The 19,108-nt window shown below is 37.8% G+C and overlaps 1 protein-coding gene across 2 annotated transcripts in view; it reads left to right on the forward strand.

Moving 5' to 3' along the window:
• CHRM3 (cholinergic receptor muscarinic 3) overlaps positions 1-19,108 on the forward strand; it is a 282,904-nt gene that overhangs the window by 150,595 nt on the left and 113,201 nt on the right. Inside the window, exons 1-2 of one of the 2 annotated variants that reach the window (XM_072858006.1) lie at positions 612-715; positions 9,840-9,904. Coding sequence is in view for 1 of the 2 variants with exons in the window: in XM_072858005.1 (XP_072714106.1) it covers positions 618-715 (98 nt within the window). In the remaining variant the exon portion in view is untranslated. Of the gene's footprint in view, positions 1-611; positions 716-9,839; positions 9,905-19,108 lie in introns of those variants that run through there. The other variant, XM_072858005.1, reaches the window with a different exon arrangement.

Genomic DNA, 19,108 nt, shown 5'->3' on the forward strand with positions numbered 1-19,108 from the left:
AGGGGGTTTATTTTTCTAGCTTTTTACATTGTTGACATGAAAATTAATATTCCAAACCAGCTTTCTAAATTGGTTAACTCAAGAGACTGCATAATTTGGGGAAGAAAAGGAGAGCCCAGTTCTTAGTCCTGCCCCTGTGTCGAGCTGCTCCCGGGGTCTAGGCGGGCTCAGCATCCTCTCTCTTTGTGCCCAGAGGTGCCAATTTCCAGGCACAAGCCAGCCAAGCTCCCTTACTGATTCAGCTGCAGACTTCTTTGTGCTGTCTTAGATAAATTGTTATCGTCGCTCCAATTTGGTCACTGGGTTTGAAAAATCATCTGAAAATACTGTGATCGTACCTAGTCCTTTGGGGGTAGGTATGAGCAGCCCAAAGGCTTATCAGTACCACTGCTCCAGTTCTGTGAGATACATGCACGCTTGAGTGGTTATATTTTCAGCTAGGCCTCTTAAGATTTAAAAAAAAATATATATATTATTCATCAATAGAAAGTATTAATAGCTTTTGTCTTCTCTTGGTCCTAAGGAGGCGTTTTGGCTTGTATGTCTGTGTCTCCTCCATGTGTCCGTACTGTATTTTAATAATTCTTTTTCGGCTTTTTGTTTTGTTCACAGCCTACATGCTGACACACTACCAATTTTGTTTCCAAAAGAGGACTTCACAGAACTACACAGTGCCTGATGCAACTAGCCGCTTTGATGTTCCTCACTGGACCGTGTAGGTAAAATTCAAAGAAACTTACATATATCTTTCCAAGTATCCAACATATTGGGAAACAGCTGATTTTTTGCAACAGTGCTCACTTTGCAGAGTCAGGGTCTCTTGGAATTTATGGACTACAAAATCATTTATTAAGGCCCTCTAACTTTGCAGTGTGTTTTATCATCAACAGACACACAACTGTAGACCGTCATATGTCACAATGTGTTTGGTCTCCTTGCCACATCTATTTTAAGTTGTTGTGGGTGCTGGGAACACGGTGATGCCTGTCATTCCTGTAGGCGTACCTGAGCTAACTTTAATTGCAGCTGCAGTGGTGCACATTTCAGCTTAGGGACAAAACCTGGCAGAGAAATTAAATAAATTCTCAAGCAGTTGGCAAACCTGGAGCTTCTTGTTATTACCACTGCACAGTTAGCAGAATAAGAGCTAGCCAGGGTAAGAGCTAGGCTGAACAGGTTTACATGAATGAACCTCTGTGCTTGCCTTAAGAAGAGTAGAGCAGTATCATGGTATTGGTAATCAGGAGAAAGATGCCTTCAGGTTATTCCTGTTGGTCATCTTGAGCTTCTGTACAAACCTTCAAGTTTTCTATGAGTTTCCGACAAAATAAAGCCGCTATTCCACCTCCAGGATTTCCCTGCAGAATGATTCAGTCTTGCTATAGTAGAGGTGAGAATCCAACTAGTTAAATTCAATTTCTTGAAAAGTGTGCTTTCCCTTCTGGTTTTGATATGGTAGCTGAGTTTAGTTTCAACAAGTCATTTCCCTCTGCGAGAGTAAACCTCGGCAAAGAACTAAATTGTTCTGATTAAATTGCCAGCATTCATTATCACTTGACTGCTTTCTCCCTTGTATGTTATGCTGTTTTATGTCTCAGTTGCAGTGGCATTTAAAATAATTTACTTGAATTGGTAGGCTGCAGCATTTGTGTCTGTTATAGTTCGTGTTTCTTTTGCATTCCTCACACATTTCTGTAAAACTTCCACCTTGGTCTGCATTTCTAATTTTGTGGAAATGAACTGTAAACATGGATATGTAGCAGTGGTTTAGATGGCCTGTATTTACACATGCTGGCACACTCTCCTGACACAGAAAACAGCTCTTCTCACATACAATCACGATAAACTGTCAGTGCTTTAGGGACTGTGGCATGACAGTTTATTGTGATTGTTTCTGGAGTGTCTGGAGGTTTCAGTCATTCATTTCTGTCTGGAGAAAGCTTCTAACCAAGTCAGCTCAGGAAAGCATTTTCATAGCATACTGGCTGAATCTTTATGGCTTCAGTACTAACAGCAGGTGTCCGAGATGAATCCAGAAACAATGTTTACCCCTGCTTTCATATCCTGAAATTAGGACATGGTGTCTTGCACACTGTTACACAGCTGGCCATACTCAGTTACAGTTGGTTTTGCCTTTCATGTTGTGTTGACCATATTCCAGCTTTATTTAGATGTCTTTTCAGGTATTTTGTGTAAGGAGAAAGGTTGTGGGTTTGTTTGTTTGGTTGGGTTTTTTTGGCAGATGACAGATTTTCTGCGAATAAAATACTGAAAACACAAATTTTCTGGGTTAGTAGTTAAATTTAAATTGTCACAATTCATAAGTGGGTTGCTAGCTCTAGATTGGAGAAGAGATTTGTGTCCCCTGCTGTGAGTATCCAAAATCTTCCCCAGCTGTAACTGATGGACAGGAAAACAATCCCAAAAGATATTTTTTATGCTGGAGAGGGTATCGGGTCTGAGGAGAATGCCTTTTCTGTAGGTGTCGGTGGCACAACTGTTCCTTGGCAGGAAATTTTTTAATTGGTGCCAAAATTCAGAGTACCCCAAAGGAACTGGAATCGAATTGTATTCAGCTTTAGCCTAAAAGGAAAGTAACAAAGGAAATACCTGAATTCATGTAATTAACTTCTGCAAATTTTGTTACAGTCCACATCTCTCTCCCTGTAAAAACATATTATTTGTCACTTAGACTCTGATGTGACAGTGAGCAAAAAATAAAGGGTTAAAGCATCAAACCATATAATACGTCTACAAGAAATGTAGTAACAAAGTTTCCAGAAAGCCAGAAATTAATATATTTTTTTCTGATACTAAATTAACAACAATAAAGCCATTCATGCAAATAAATCTAATGGATTGCTTTAGATTTACACTACACTGTCGTGCTACCTCTTAAGGGATTATATGTGTAAAGAAATAATAAAATAATGTGCTTTACTGCCCACAAATGGGCAGCGCATTAACTGAATTTGTCAGTTCATCTGAACACATTACATTAGTCAAGAGGAGCAGCATCATTTTGCTTAGCAAAGGTACATTAGCTTGGCTGTTTAGGCTGTCAGAATCTTAAAATCTTGCCTCAAATGGAAGGGTAATGGTCACTATGACATGCATTTGTCATTTAACACAAGTAATGCTTGCGCTTTAGTGGCTTTTAGCAAAGTATTGATGTCTGCAAAGGTTGCGGTACAGGTTGGCACTTTAATACAAAGTGCAAATTCTAACACAATTGGTGTAACTTTCAGTTGTGAACTAGATAATGTCTAATCTAAGAAGAGCCAGAGGAAATGTCTTTTCTTAGAAGGTTTGTACAGCAGTATATTCACGTTGATTTTTTTTTAAAAAAAGTTCATGTGTTAAAATTCATTCATATTTGTTACATATAATCATAAATGTGATTAAAACTATTCTTTCTGCATTTCAATGTCTACCTGAAACTTTGTGATATTGATAAAATCTACTAAGTCGAACAGAAGTTTGAACTCCAGAGCATTGATGTTTGTTTTATAGAGTAGTAACACAGAAATACTTGCTCCTATACATTATCCCTCAAAAAATTATTCACGATCTTAATCCAAAGCTAATGAGAACTTGTATTTTTATTTATTTATTTATAGATTTTGGTAGTAGGTTAGAGCAGAAGAGTAGCTTTGACAAAAAGAACAACCAATTCAAAGCATATGTAATTTGTGACTACAGCTGTCATGCGTTCATGCTGCAAGCAGTTGCACAATCAGCCAAATCATACAGTGCTTACTTGCTTAGTCCCTTTGAAGTGACTTGGCTTGATGTTATTTCAGGAGAAGCATCACAGCTTAGACTATTGTATACCTATGGCTGGAGTGTTGAATTAATGGTTCATCGATGAGGATAGGGTACTATTATGCTTTAAAAAGATGATTAATGGCCAAAATTAGTTTTCTAGAGACAATTTCCTCTTTGTCTCTAGTTATTTAACTAAGTCTATGCAGTAGCTATTGATGGTGAGGAAAGCACATAGACTGAGGTTCAATTTATTCATTCATATTTGCTTATTTATTCATAAATAGATTCTTTTAATTACTTGGAGGAAAAAAGGTGACACAAACTGGTCATTTGTAATTTGCATCCCGAAATAAAGTGTAATTTTTATACCAGAATTAAATTTTGTAAGGATTTGTGATTTAAATGAAAGATGTAAATATTTACATATTTAAATTTAAGTAGACAAAATATAATTACTCTCAGCTGAAACTCCCTCTAGGGTATAGTGCAAACAATTCTTCTTTCATTACAGGCATCCAAAACTCACGTGGAATGATTATGGCTGAGTTCCAGTCCCGCTGAAAAAACATAACTTTTATCAACATAAATCTTTCAATACCATTTTTTTGGAGGAAAGACTATTAGTTTTCATAATAACAAATCTCTGTTTCCTCTGGCATTTTAAAAAAATCTTGGGTTTTCTTGTCACGTACTTCACCAGACTGATCATGTTTAACTTGTGAGGAATGACTAGTTTGCAGCAGTAGGTGGTATGTGAGATACAGACTTCAGGAAGAGCATGATTTCCATAACCACTTCAAAGGAAATACATTATAAATATAATACATTTCTCTGGGGCCTTACAAAACCGTTCTGTTTGTAATTTAAATTACATTAAGCTAAGTAAAATAGTACAGTAAAAACCTCAAGGGAAAAATACTTCATTTAAGTTTGAACATTACATTACTTCCATTAATTGGAAGTATTTTACTCTCTCTCTAATAGTTTATTTTTCATTGAATATATATAATTAAAAGTATCGTCATTATAACAGGAGTCATTCCCATTTTGTGTTCCAAGCCCTTCTGTTCAGTAGATCACTATAGTTTTATTTGCCTACCTTCCTTCATTTCTCACAGCTTTATTCCTGGTGACTAACCCTCTGAGCATCAGTGTATGACAGAAGATTACCATCGCTGTGTCACGCATGTTCAATTTAATCAAACTCATACTGGAACCGAAACTCTCAAGCAGCCTGAAGTTTTGTATCGAAACCCTGGAGTGTGAGGCTTTCTTCTGTTGGAATATTTTAGAGTCTGCTCATCCAAACCATGCACCTTGCTTCCTCCAGGGTCCTCACAGGGGTAACTGTTGAGCAGGGGCTGCAACACAAGCAAGCGAATCCATTAGTCTCCCTACTTTATAAATGTAACATGGAGGCAGAGAGGAGATGCTGTACATACATACGTACATGCATATATGCATGTGTGTGTATTTTGTGTATCTACAGATTTAAGGTCATGCATGTTTGTGCACGTGTGTGCGTGTGATTTGCTGGTATACCTATGGTTTCCTTTATTTTTGTCCTATAACTTTAAGCCTATTCAGTTTCATATAAGAACCTGATAAGATATTCCACTTTAAGTCATATGAAAGTAATACGACTTCCAGGAGAGGGTGACTAGGAAAATATTGGAAACCCTCAGTGAACTATTTAATTGTAAGAGTGATTTATTCTACCTTCCTTTTTCACCCCGTGACAAGAGACCATACAGGCTGAACTAAATCAGGTTATCGTTCTTAACAGCGTAGAAGGCAGTAAATCTGTAGTGCCGAGCCTCTCTAATATTGACAGCTTTGCAATATGGGTATCTGTAGATATAGTCTAAGCACATATAAGCTTACAGAATCTGAAACAGGTTGTATAATACAAGCAGGCCAGTCCCATATGCCATATGTGTTCCCACTTTAGAGTCAGCTTTAAACCAGCCACTAACTTCAAATTAATCCCCATTTAAGGTCTAAAACAAGCTTTGTGTTTCATATACATTAATTTCAAGTTATTAAAAATATTTTTTCCATGGGAAAATAAATCTTTGCAGCTAAATATTAACCGTATTGAAATACAAAAAAGAAAGAAGCCATGCACAAATTTTCCCCTAATTTATAAAATGTTTGCTTTTTTTTTAAAGAGCACTTTCAAAAGGCAATAGTAATTAAAACTAATGCTGGATTAAATAAAAACTTTGTTGACCTGAGAGTTTCATGTTAGACTGAGTAAACCTTGAGGTGGAAAAAGGTAGTACAAAATACTAAAGCTTGGACATATTTTCTATTGACTCAGAACCTAAAAGTTTTACGAAAAAAGTAAGAAGACATAGTCACAAAAGTCTAAAGAAATTACTTCTTCAGTATAGTTTCTAAGTTTTTCATTAAGGCTTAAATAAATTTACAGTTTCATTGTATATCCTTAGGAAATATTTATTTTTCCTTTCTGCTTTATAAGATTTTTTTTTTTTTCCCCTCCAGTATTATTTGTCTGCATTTGAAAACTATCTTTTGTTCCTACTATAAGCGGTCGCTGTGTGATTAAATGATAGAGGTAACGAACTCTGTAATGAAATACCGAATTTACTGTGGCAAGTAGGAATTGATCTGAGTTTTTCTGTATTGGCTTTAACTTTCTCCAAATTGGGGGTACTGGTGGATGAAAAGCTGGACATGAGCCAGCAATGTGCACTCGCAGGCCAGAAGCCAACTGTATCCTGGGCTGCATCAAAAGCAGCGTGGCCAGCAGGTCGAGGGAGGTGATTCTGCCCCTCTGCTCTGCTCTGGTGAGACCCCACCTGCAGTGCTGCGTCCAGCTCTGGAGCCCTCAGCACAGGAAAGACATGGACCTGTTGGAGCGGGTCCAGAAGAGGGCCACAAAAATTATCAGAGGGATGGAACACCTCTCCTATGAGGACAGGCTGAGAGAGTTGGGGTTGTTCAGCCTGGAGAAGAGAAGGCTCCGGGGAGACCCTATTGCAGCCTTTCAGTACTTAAAGGGGGCTTATAAGAAAGATGGGAACAAACTTTTTAGCAGGGCCTGTTGCAATAGGACAAGGGGTAATGGTTTTAAACTAAAAGAGGGTAGATTCAGACTAGATATAAGGAAGAAATTTTTTACAGTGAGGGTGGTGAAATACTGGAGCGGGTTTCCCAGAGAGGTGGTAGAAGCCCCATCCCTGGAAACATTCAAGGTCAGGTTGGATGTGGGTCTGAGCAACCTGCTCTAGTTGAAGGTGTCCCTGCTCATTGCAGGGGGATTGGACTAGATGACCTTTAAAGGTCCCTTCCAACCCAAACTATTCTATGATTCTCTGAAACGTATTCAAAAATATTTTTCATTTTCATTATGCAATTAAATTACATCATGATTAATTCATTTTTTTCCTTTCTTGTCTCCTATCCCTTTCCACCAACTTTAAAGTTAATAGAGAATAATTTTGTGACTTTAATAAAATGTATATGCATATATCACCACATATTTTGTTTAGCTCTCTGGCTGGGATGGTTTATGATAGGCTGAGTAAAAAGGTAGTTCCTCATTAAAAATCTGAAAGTGTTGTGCAACTGAAGTCCCGTCTTCCTGTAGGTAAATGTATGCTTGTATCGCCAACTAAAACACAGCATGCTAAGGTAGTTCTGGTCCTGCTCTCAGGGCTGGCTGCTTGATCATAACAAAGAAACAAAAGCCCTTGGAGAAATTCAGGTTGGTAGCAAACACTGGAGAGGTGGGGTGAGAGGGCAGCAGTCCCTCCGTCCCCTTCCCCGGCTCTGGCTGCAGCCGTGTCCCCCTCATGTTGCCTGCTCCTCTCCAGCCCCACGGTACATGAGGTGATGGTCACGTTCTCCTTGTAACCCCTCATGTGCAAGGACTTAAGGAGGAACTTTTAGTCATTATCATAATCTTGTGATTTTGCTGACATGTCTATATGTAGTTGTCATAGAGATGCATAGCTAAAGCTGTGAGGTAACTGGACTTTCCTTTAACGAGGAACTGCAAGACTTTAAAATGAGGCTTTGTTCTGAATTTGCAAATTTGTGCATTTCACTAGTTGTGCACTTTATCATGCGCTCTGTCTTCATACACACACAGTTGTCACCCAGCCATGCTCTGAATAACAGCAAGGCACTAGATTCACGCGTTTTATTCAGAATACGAGTCATAGGAGAACATAGTTGCAAGTCCACCAAACCTGTTGTTTCAGTGTCATTTATAAGTAAAATCATCTTGCAAATGGACAGTTGATGTGGAAAGGAAAATCATTTAATTCCAAAATGTCCAAAAATTTCATTACAAAATATTTTCAACCTTCTGTACATATGATAACACCTTGCCTGGGCTGTTTTTCTAGTTACATTGCTCTGAACTACAATCTCATCTCACATTTGTCCTTTTCATATTGTCTCTCATGATGCTATAGCACTGTCTTTGAAATATCCCCTCAAAATCATACTCTTTTTTTATTATTATTTTGAACACTGTGGTTAGCAAGTGAAAATGAAAGATTGCAGTACTAAAGTCAGGTGTACGTCAGGATGTGCTGTGTTACTTAAATGTATAAAAATGTTTTTCACACGCATATGTAACATAAAACATACTGCATTTATAGAGATGTTAGCCATCTCTTTCTTGTTTTCTTATTTAGCCTATGAGTTTTCTGGGGAATGTATTGTGTCTGATGTGTTGTTGGCTGCTATCAAAATACAAATAATAAAAGATACTATAGCGGAGGTGTCAGTCCAGCTGCAGTTAGTAATCGATGTTGCTTTGGAGCAGAGAACGTAGGAGGAAAGGAAATGGTCCAAACAAAGAAACTGCATTTGTACTTTTTCCCTGGGATTTTTCAACCTTTTTCCATTTTAGACATCAGAAGAATAAGCAATTATAAAACTGAGCTTTATCTTCAGTTCTTGGGCACAGTGTATCACTTGTGCATGAAAGCTAGAGGGGTTCACAGTCAGCTGTAGCAAGATGGTCACTGCTGATTTGCCTGGTGCTGGGTGAATTGCAAAGCTTATGCTTTCATGCCAGTGCCTATCTTCTGAAAAATGCCTGTATTTTATTGGGATACTATTGCAGAGCTGATCCTACCCAGTAAGGTGCCAAGGGCTTGATTCCCTAAGGTATAGTGACTCTCAACATCAGCCCCTGGATTGATTTAAATCTAACTTAATACAGTTGTTTGCATGTGACAAAAAAAAAGATTCCTCAATGTTCAAAGCGTTTTAAAATCTCCGTTTGTTCAGTGAGGATTTTAAATAGGTGGCTTGGAAGCTCATTGTTTCAGAACAAATTAAGCAGGTCCTAACTTAGGCTTGCAGCATGCACTGATGCAGCGTGCATGAGAGAAGTTAGAATCACGTTCACTGCAACCTGTAATGACTTTGCTGGCAAGTTTGTAAAACTTATCCTAGTGATTAATAGAAAAGAAGAAATGAATAGTGTGCCTGTACTTTTTTCTATGGAAGGTATTCCATCCCTTATGTTAATTTATATTGACAGGTTGACTGTCTTGACAGACTGACACTACGGAATGGAGCTTATGAATGATTGTGTCCTAGGTGTAAAATGAATGACTCACTATGATTCTTCAGTTTCAAACTTTTCTCAAAATTAAATAATTAAAGGACTCAATTAAAAGAGATGCTGTTGTTGCTTTGATGCTTATCTTAAAGTGAAGTGAAAAGTTTTTTCAGCAACAGCACAACAAATTTGCAGTGTCAAACTGTGGCCCAAGGGATGCCCAAGACAAGGTATTGCAGCACTTGGGAAAGATCGATAGAGAAGTTGTACACCCAAGACCAGAGCTTTCTGTGGCATGTTGACAAGGACTCGGACTCAGTAACCCAAATGCCCTCTGCTTCTATTTGTAACCAGCAGTCTGCCCAAGCATTTTCAAGATTTGTTTCAGTTTGTCTTTGTGCTCGCTTTTTAGCATTTGCCTCATAGACTTTTCCACTGCTCTGCTACATCTGCGGGCTCTGATGACCAGGGTCTCAAGTTCTTGTGTGTAATCATTGACCATTTCCCATGTAATCGCTAGGTGACAGAGCTGCAGGCAACACAGCTGGCAAGAGAGGACTTTTCAGCCTGATTTCTGATTTCCAGGTGAGCTCGAGGCACCACTCCTGTACCACTTCATCTAAGGTTATTGCAGCCCTGGTGTGACTGTGTAAAGAGTTTTGAACAGCTGGAGGCTCAAGTGGGCTGAAAAACATGTACTGGGCTGCTCATCAGCTGACATTTACCAGCTTGACTGACTTGTAAAAGAAAACTTGAGAAACAGCGTTTTGATACACAATTTGTCAGTGACATTTGTATTAAATGGGTATAATGTCTGTCTTCAAAAGTACTGAGCCAGGTCTTCAGGCTGTGTTACTCTGAATAATTTTTAAAAGTATATCTTCCCTTCTGAAACATTAGCAGACATTGCATGGTTGATAAGAACTAGGTGTGCTTAAAGGTCCCTGAGGAAAGAAAAACAGGTGCTTTGTGTCAGTCGTCTTTTTTTCATATGGGGAACATCAAGTTGAAGATTGGCTGTGATATACTATATTGTTTTACTTCTCTCTCCACGGAAAATAAGTTGCATTGTATACCAAGGTATTACCTAGTGCGCCTTGGGGAGAGGACGTGGGCTCTTAAGTTTCTGGTCTTTTGTTTGCCCAAGCCAGTGCCTCTTTGATGAGCTGCATTTCTACTTTCTTCACACTGCATCCATTCCTAGTGATGCCTTTTCCTCTAAATAGCAGCCGATTATTATTATTCATTATCTTTACGCATCTGCCTTTTTGGGACTATTTGGATTATATGCGTAAAACCCAGTCAGGATTAATAAAGATTTAAAGTACTGAAAAATCCATTTTCTTATTACTCTTCTTTTTAATTGGGCAAAACTCAGAAACCTAGGGCTACCAATCCATACATCCCTTTTTCTCTCTAGCCAAAATGTTTTGCATTAACAGGGGTTCTATTAGCAATTTTCTGGTTATCTGTAATTGCTGAAGAGGCCTTTGGGACAAACTGTACCAAGTAGCTACCAAAAATATATAGGGTTGTATAATGCATTAGATGTCATTAAATGCTTAAATTAGATCCCTAATGCACACATGTACAGTCATTACTACTTGTAATATGTATCAACAGGTTTAGCTCTAAAAATATAAGCTCAAGCTCTGTAGTAGCCACTGTCATTAATTTGCTCAGACTGTTTCTCAGTACATATAAGGATTTGTTGGAGAGGGTCAATAATTAATGGGATGTTTGCTGAGGTTTCTTTCTCTTTTTAGAGAGAGTTTTAAATTTTATTTCAGTTGTTTCAGTGAGCCTGATTAGCTTTTGGCAATTTAAAGAAATGAAAAGAGCAAATCTTGAACTGGGAAGAAATGCCTGTATTCTTCTGGGCCCTGATTTCTGTAACACTGCCCGCAGAGCAGAACAATTCTACAGGAGGTGTCTATCACTTATACTAAAATAGAGAATCAAGGAAATAAAGCTTCAAAACTTTCAAGACAAGAAGGTAGGGAGCTGCCTGGAAAAGAGAAATATCTTTAGAAAAATGATTTCAAGTTGCTAGGACTTATTTCTAAGGGGGAAAAAAAAGTGGTGTTATATTTAACAACACTTAGAGAAGATAGGACTTCATCTTTTAAAAGTCCTATAGGACTGGAGGACCCCTATATGCTAAGCTACACAGAATTTAATCTACCTCTGAAAGATGAAAGGATGAGGTAAGCCTGCCAGAATTTAAGCCTCTGCTTCCAGGGAGTCTAGGTTTTTCTACCTTAGTGATTAGATCTTAAAGCTACTTTCTTTGGCTGTAAATCCCTCTAAATCATTGCTTTAAAGAATTGTATACAAACTGACCATATTTCCATGAGGTAGTGAGGAGACTCTCTTATTTCAGTGCAGGAACCAAGAGGATTGTGAGTCAAGCATTTGAGAAAAACACAAACTATTCTTGGTTGCTTTCTTCTTGTGCAGTCCTTTTTCATTTAGGATACTTGCAGCATAAATAATAATACAGCTTTGATTTTCCAGTTCAGTTTCTGAGGTAAAGATCCCAAAATGTAGGGTTATATATTTCTTACATATAAGATTTAGAAAGTTCCCTGCACATTAAGCCAAAGAGATTCCTTTCCTTATCTATGGATTTACGTATGTATGCATTTGTTTGTTTTATTTGTTACATTTGCTCTTATGACTACAAGTTTAAAACCAGTGGAATTCTCTTGTTCCACTTTTGTGAGGCTTAAATAAGCATATGATAATGGAAATACAGAAAAACAGGTGACTGCTCTTGGTCTCCTGTTAACTTAATAGTTTAAAAAGGCTGGACTTTGTATTCAGAGTTTTATATATGAAAGCAGTATGGTTTTCTTTAAAATGTAATAGTATTGTATGCAATTAATATGAATGAAAACATCTTTTTCCTTGAAATATATGATGAAATGTAATAGCACATATTTTCATTTTAGTGACAGTCTATACATTCTCTATCATCACAAACTGACTTTTTAACTTAAATAAGATCAGATATATCAAATATTTTTGCATCAAAATTTTTCTATTTTAAAATTACATTTCTTTTTTTCATTGACTCTGAATTTTTCATATAGCGTGATATAAATAACCTAAATAGTGACTTGTTGCATCTAGGAATGAATTGTTTCTGTGAGCCATCTAGTTACATCAATTTTCAGAAGAATATCAAAGGTTTTCCCACATAAAAGGAGATAGAATAAGTGAGACTTCAATGTTTTCGTTTCGGTACTGCTTCCTTTCCAGCTCTTTTCAGTGGTCTGGCTATGAGTGAACTATACACATAGCTTTTTATGTTTTCAACCTTTATGTGATTGTTGTCATGGATGGAAAGCACATGCTAAATAATAGCCAGATCTTTACTTATCATTAATTAAATATAAAAATGTATATAAGAAAATAAAGGAGCGTACAAACTGATTACTGTCTTGTTTTTATAAGACAGATGTAATAGCACCATCTTAATGAAAGTTGTGTGAAGGAGTAATTAGGTAGTGGGTTTCTGGAAGTGTCTAAAGGAGGTTAAACTTTCAACAAGAAGTTTTAGATTATTTTTTTAGAAAAAAATAACCTATTTCTGAGAGTTTCCTGACCCAGAATACCAAACTCACTAGATGTTGGTAATGGCTGTAAACTCAGTTCTAAGTAAGGAATGAGTCAGAGAGGAGAAGCATATGGTTCGTGAGATTTGTGCCAGTGGGAGGGACACAAACCCAGGATTTTTCTGCCCCATTTACAGGGAGCTGAGTAGCAGCAGCAACAGTATTGCACTGGGCAAAGCTGTGCATTCCTTCATTTCTCACCTTTGTGCAGATGTATGAAAAGCAGGGTGGTCGGGATAGTCCGCCTTATCTATTTTTCATCAGAAAAAAACCAAGCACGATCAGTCCTTTTATGTGCGCAAACACATTGCTTAGAAAAACATGGGCATCTGGCTGACAGCGACTGAATGGGCTTACACCTGTGTTTCCCAAATGTAATAGGCAAGGAAGCAGAATGTTTGTGTGATACGCTTAATCTCAGAATAGCACAGGTGACTTTTATCTGCACCTTCTGATAATGACTGGATAGGAAGCATGGATAAACTGTGGGAGACTGCCAGCTCAGATCAGATCTCAGTAGGCAAGGACTTGAGAGCCCAGCTGCCTAAAGGCAAGCGCGGCTCGCTCTTATCCACGGGTGCGGATGCCTGTATCAAGGTATCTGTTGCTATGCTTAGCCCTCCACAGAGGTATATGACAAGTGGGCAGGAGTGGATATGGTCTAAGCTTCAATATGATTTTAAAGGAGTTTAACTGATTGTCATAGATCAGTATTGCAAGGAAGAAATTTTACAAAATCAACACGATGGACATGTGATCTGTTCAAAGCACGACTTCTTAGAGCAGCCTGCGTTAGAGCAAGCTGGCAGGTAATGCAAGGGATAAGGTTGCTGTAGCACAAAAATCACATGACGTGAAAGTACAGCTATCTAATGCCAATATGATTTCATTATTCCATTTTAATAGTTAAAAAGTAAATTCTGGTGTAATATTCTTCAAAAGTCACTAGAAAAAAAATCTTTAGTAACAATACTATGCTCAGGGTCCTTCCTGATATCTCTCCAGTCAGGATTTGTCATTCTGAATGTATGATTTATTTATTTTTTTAATAAACTATTTCCTGTTGCAAGGGCTGAAACAGGAAAACAGTAGAACATACATTGAAACTCTTAATCAGAGGTTGTTTAGAGACTTTTCTAAATTTGGATCATAATACATACTCTTATCTAGTAAGCAACAGAGTTTGCAAACACAAAGCACTTGTTTTATAGTGGACATGTTGATTGCTTGCTAGATGCTGTTCTCCATCACATTTAATTCTGTCCTTCCCGTGGCAATATTGTAATATCTTTTGGGTATGAATTGATCACTTATCACATATGCAAAGAAACACATCCAGTATTGTGTTCTGTTGTGGAAGGGGTTTCCTGAAGCATTCACACTGCTAAGGAAGGATAAAAAGTGTTGAGGCAAGGTTGTGCTTGTTCTTTGTTTCTGTGGGAATTCATTCCTCGTGTTCTGGCTTTTCTAGGAAGACTTTCTCTACTTCCCATGTAATCAGTATCCCCGTAGAAATTTCTATTATGCCAAAGAAGTAAAGTCATATGTTTGTAAAAAGACCAAGTCCCTAGAGGACAACTTGAAATATTACTCCCAGATGGATCAGCCTGAACAATGAATTGCCAAAACGTAATCATGTTTAGGGACCTGCCCATTAAGCGATACTGCCATTAGTGTTCATGACATTTTTGTTGTGCAGCTGAAAATACCATGCAGTATTCTTTTCTATTCACTATTGCATGCCATGTAACACTGAAGTCCTCTCTTTTGTTCTGCATGAAGTTTCCTCTGTAAATTGCTTTCCTTCAAAACCAAAGCTTCTGCCATCCTGTCTGTCCCTTCCTAGTCAGTCCAAACGGGGACAAGTTAAGGGAATTTCTCACAGTGGGAGAGCTTCAAGAAACTGGTGAGCAAATAAGTTAACTCTCACTAAGCTCAGTTGCTGCTCATGAGCATGCAGGAGGGAGATACTTTGAATGAAGGAGAAAATTGCTTGGTTTTCACACATTGAGAGGCACCAGAAACCTCCACCCTACTCAAGATATCTTATATGTATAGGAAGAATATCAGATATAGTACAAATGCTGCTGCCACTCACTCAGCCATTAGGAAGCCTTCTTCCACTAGATTTTAACCTTTGATGAGGCAGAGAAGAAATATAATATTTGCAAAAACAAAGAATTAACCAAGGGACATTTTATATTTATACCAGTTCTATTTCCTGCTGTTTCTGTTGGAGCAACGTCACCTTTTAAATAAGCAAAATACTTACTCTGGTTTCCCATCCCTTGAAAATGAAACAATATCTAAAAAGTACCTTAATAAAAGTATCATCAACATGATATCATAGTTGTTGTATCTTGTGAATCTGCACAACACATTTATTCAGTCTGAAGGCCAAAAGACTATTGCTATCTCTTAGTCTACTAACTTTGAGGATTCAGGTAGTCAGAGTAAGCTCCTTCCATCTTCCATGCTTTCATCTTCTGTGCTTTATCACCTGTAGTTGAGGCTCTTTGAACTTACTGTCAATCCATTATTATTCATTGCCTACTTATGAGGTCTTCAATTATACCTATGCTTTTCCCAGGTGCTACAAAGCAATCTTAATATAATGTGTTTCAGAGCTAGCTGGGGCTACATACCTTCAAATGCTAGGAATCTTTTATGAAAGTTCAGAACCTTATTCAGCCTAAATATGTATACAGGTTTATATTGTTTAAGTATGGAAGGAAATAAATCTGAATGATTTGAATTCTATGTAGGCAGTGTAGCAAAGAATAGAGCTAGTGAGCGGATGGCAGTGCTGTCCATAGAAAAAATAGGAACAACCTGGTTTCAATGAAATTTTCTTGGGGGAAGCAGGAGGAGGGAGGGAGAGCACAGATTCAGAAAGCACCAACAGGAGTAAGAAAAAGTCGGCCCACCTCAGAAAAGAACAATTGCTTAAGGCACTCACACTGGGGTGGTTTAGTCTGGAGAAGAGAAGGCTTCAGGGAGACCTTATTGTGATGTTTCAATACTCAAAGGGAGTTTATAGGAAAGATGGAGAGAGACTTTTTACCAAGGCATGTATTAATAGGACAAGGGGTAACTGTTTTAAATGAACAGAGGGTAGATTTAGGTTAGATATAGGGAAGAAATTATTTACTATAAGGGATGGTGAGACACTGGAACAGGATTCCTAGAGAAACTGTAGATGCCCCATCCTTGGAAGTGTCCAAGGTCAGATTGGATGGGGCTTTGAGCAACCTGATCTAGTGAAAGATGTCCCTGCCCATGACAGGGGGGTTGGACTATATGACCTTTAAAGGTCCCTTCCAACCCCAACTGTTCTGTGATTCTATGATTCATCCTATGATTCTATGTAGGAGACAGTCTTTGCTTTAAACCAGTCAAGGGGAGGGTTTGAATTGATAATCTCTGTATTCTCATGTAAAAGCTCCAGACCTTGTGTTAGTAGATATTCTGGGAAACATAAGTCTGTGTATCCTATTTATACTTTTTAAAAACTACATTCCACTTCTCTCCTAATGAAGAACAGAAAAATGCAACCATGATCTCTCAAATGTTTTTGGGTGTGTGGGGATGTTTTCCAATAAGATCTACTTGGGTATGTATTTTTGTTTTCAAAGATCGTCTCAGCACAGGAAAGAACATTTCACTTTCTTTTCCCAGTTTTCTGATTTAAAGAGTGGACACAATAATATCTTTTCATGAACTGTCAGAGAACTCCAGAGAATGTTGAGTCATATACTACTACATTTGCTTGTATTACCCTAATTCTGGTTAAGAAATGTGTTCTTAGATCTGTATAATGATTCTTACCTGCATCCCATTTTGTCTTTTGAGAGAATCACTATAATCAACAGCCTGCTTTACCCCCAATCTAAGGTAATTTCACAGACCCTTTGTAAGGGCTTAATACGAAACTGTATCCCCCGGTTGCTCCGTTTCTGTGTGAGCCATTTTCAGACTTTCCTCACAGACCAAGGGTGCTGCATTTACGTAATGTGGCAAACCCTCCTAATCTGCCAAGGTTTTAAGACCAAGCCCTTCAGTTTTTCCATAAATTTTCAGAGATGGGCTGGAGATAAAGTTTTAAATCTGTATTGTTATGCCCATTTAAAGCACAGCTCTTTCTGTTACACTAGGGAAAAACACTGGCTGCATTTCAAAGTTGAAAACATATGTTAGCATTTTTTAGCTTTTCTATTCCTGTTCCTACTTTTCTCTTTCATTTTAATGTAGATACGCTAAATGGATTGACATGTGCTCACTATAAATCAAAACCTTCGCAAAGGGGACCCCTTATCTGTGGACTTCTGTGAGGAATCTTGATATCCCGCTGCGGCCCATGTTTTCAGCCTTATTTTCCATCTTTTCAGTTCTGTCAGCCACAGAGATGACTGGGAAATACAGTTAACACAGTCATTGCCATCTTACTCCCAAGTCACCACCCTGCTTTGTTTTTTTAATCTTATATACAGTAACCTATCCTAACCTGAATACTCTGTGTGAGACAAGGACAAAAAAATATGTAAAAAGAGCAGATGGATTAAAAAAAAAAAAAAAAGATGAACAAGAGGAAATTTTGCTTTAATTTTTTTCCTTTGGTAGAGATATCTATAATTTTTTAAATATCATTTCCTTCAGTGTCCTAATCCCTGGGACTGTGAAGAAGTTTGTCTGACTCTTTTTCTTTTTTTTTTTTTTTTTTTAATATAAATAGAGCTATTTGAAATGTGTTGTCAGATTCTATCTTTCTATGCTCGCAGAGATATTCCAGGAACAAGAGGACACTTCCCAAAAGAGCGTGTATCTATTTAGCTAGAGTTAAGGCTAGTTACACTAGTGATTAAATTAGCCTATCACATATACTTTTCCTTCCAGATTAATTTCCTGCATGATTTTCATCTGGTTTAGATAACAGTTAAATGATGTTTGTAAACCTTCTGATCCATGACTATGAAATTTTTTCCTAAATAATACATTATGCCAGCACCTAATCAAAGTAGCTGAGCCAAGGACTGATCCAATAACAGACTGATTTTGGAGGAGCAGGGAAGAAAGTGGGGAAGTGTTTTGGTTTTCCCCCTGCTTAGCATAAAGAGGTGCTGAAAGAGTCAAAGATCTGATACTCTGGGCAGCATAACCTCTTCCAGATTTTGCAGAAATTAAGAAAATTAAATCATAAATTCTAGGTTTGATACAGATTTTACTGCAGACCAAGCTGGAACCCCCCAGAGAGAGCTGGATTCATCCTCATACCTGGTTCCCGCTATATCTGCCCATCCATTTTTGTCTCCTCTTAGCAAAGCGCATTTCCATTTCTTTCCATTTCTTCTTGGCCCACGTGAACAGGATTGGCTTGGGTTCTCCGTGCTGTCACGGACCTCTTCAGGAATTAGCTGCTTTAATATCTTTGAGGGTCTGTACTGAAATATGTGAAGTGAGGAAAACTATAGTGGGAACCAGGTCTCCATGTGGTGAGGCAACTGGGGCAGTTAGGATAAACATATGAGTCTAAATAAGTCCATGGTTTTTAAAAGGCAGTGATCTACATTATCAGAAAAAAAAAATCCACATCTCTTTCATACCCTTTTGATTTCTTGGATTATTTCTTTGTTTTGCTGCCAGTCACTATTTAATGTTATTTGTCCCTATGCCTGTATTCCACTGCTTTTGTTATAATTTACTAATGAATGGCATTTGCAAATTCGCAGTAATAGCCCTTAATGGGAAAGAATGGAAAGAAATAACTTAATGTGAGACAGGATAGTCATCTGTAGGTAGCAGGAGTAGATTTATTATATATGCCAAATTCCAAGACAAAGCTCAGTTTCCAAGGCTGCTGGGTGGGATTTCAGATCAAAGCATAATTGCTTTGGTTATGTCCATTGTGAGATTTTTGGGGTAATTGTATCTTATATGTGAAACTCAAAAGATGTCTTAAGATCTAGACTCTACAAAACCGCAGAGGAAACTAAATGACACCTTGCTGCAAACTGAAATAGCTATAGTTTACACATATCTAGTATTTTTCATCAAAGTAAAAAATATCCAACTTGACGCCTAGTGGTGTAATACAGCACAGCATATTTTGTGTTCCTGCCGAATAGTTCTGTCATGCAGGTGACTTTTGTTTCCTGCAGTAAAGTTGTATTGC

This window comes from Ciconia boyciana, chromosome 3, assembly GCF_034638445.1.
Source record: "Ciconia boyciana chromosome 3, ASM3463844v1, whole genome shotgun sequence".
NCBI classification, from domain to species: Eukaryota; Metazoa; Chordata; class Aves; order Ciconiiformes; family Ciconiidae; genus Ciconia; species Ciconia boyciana.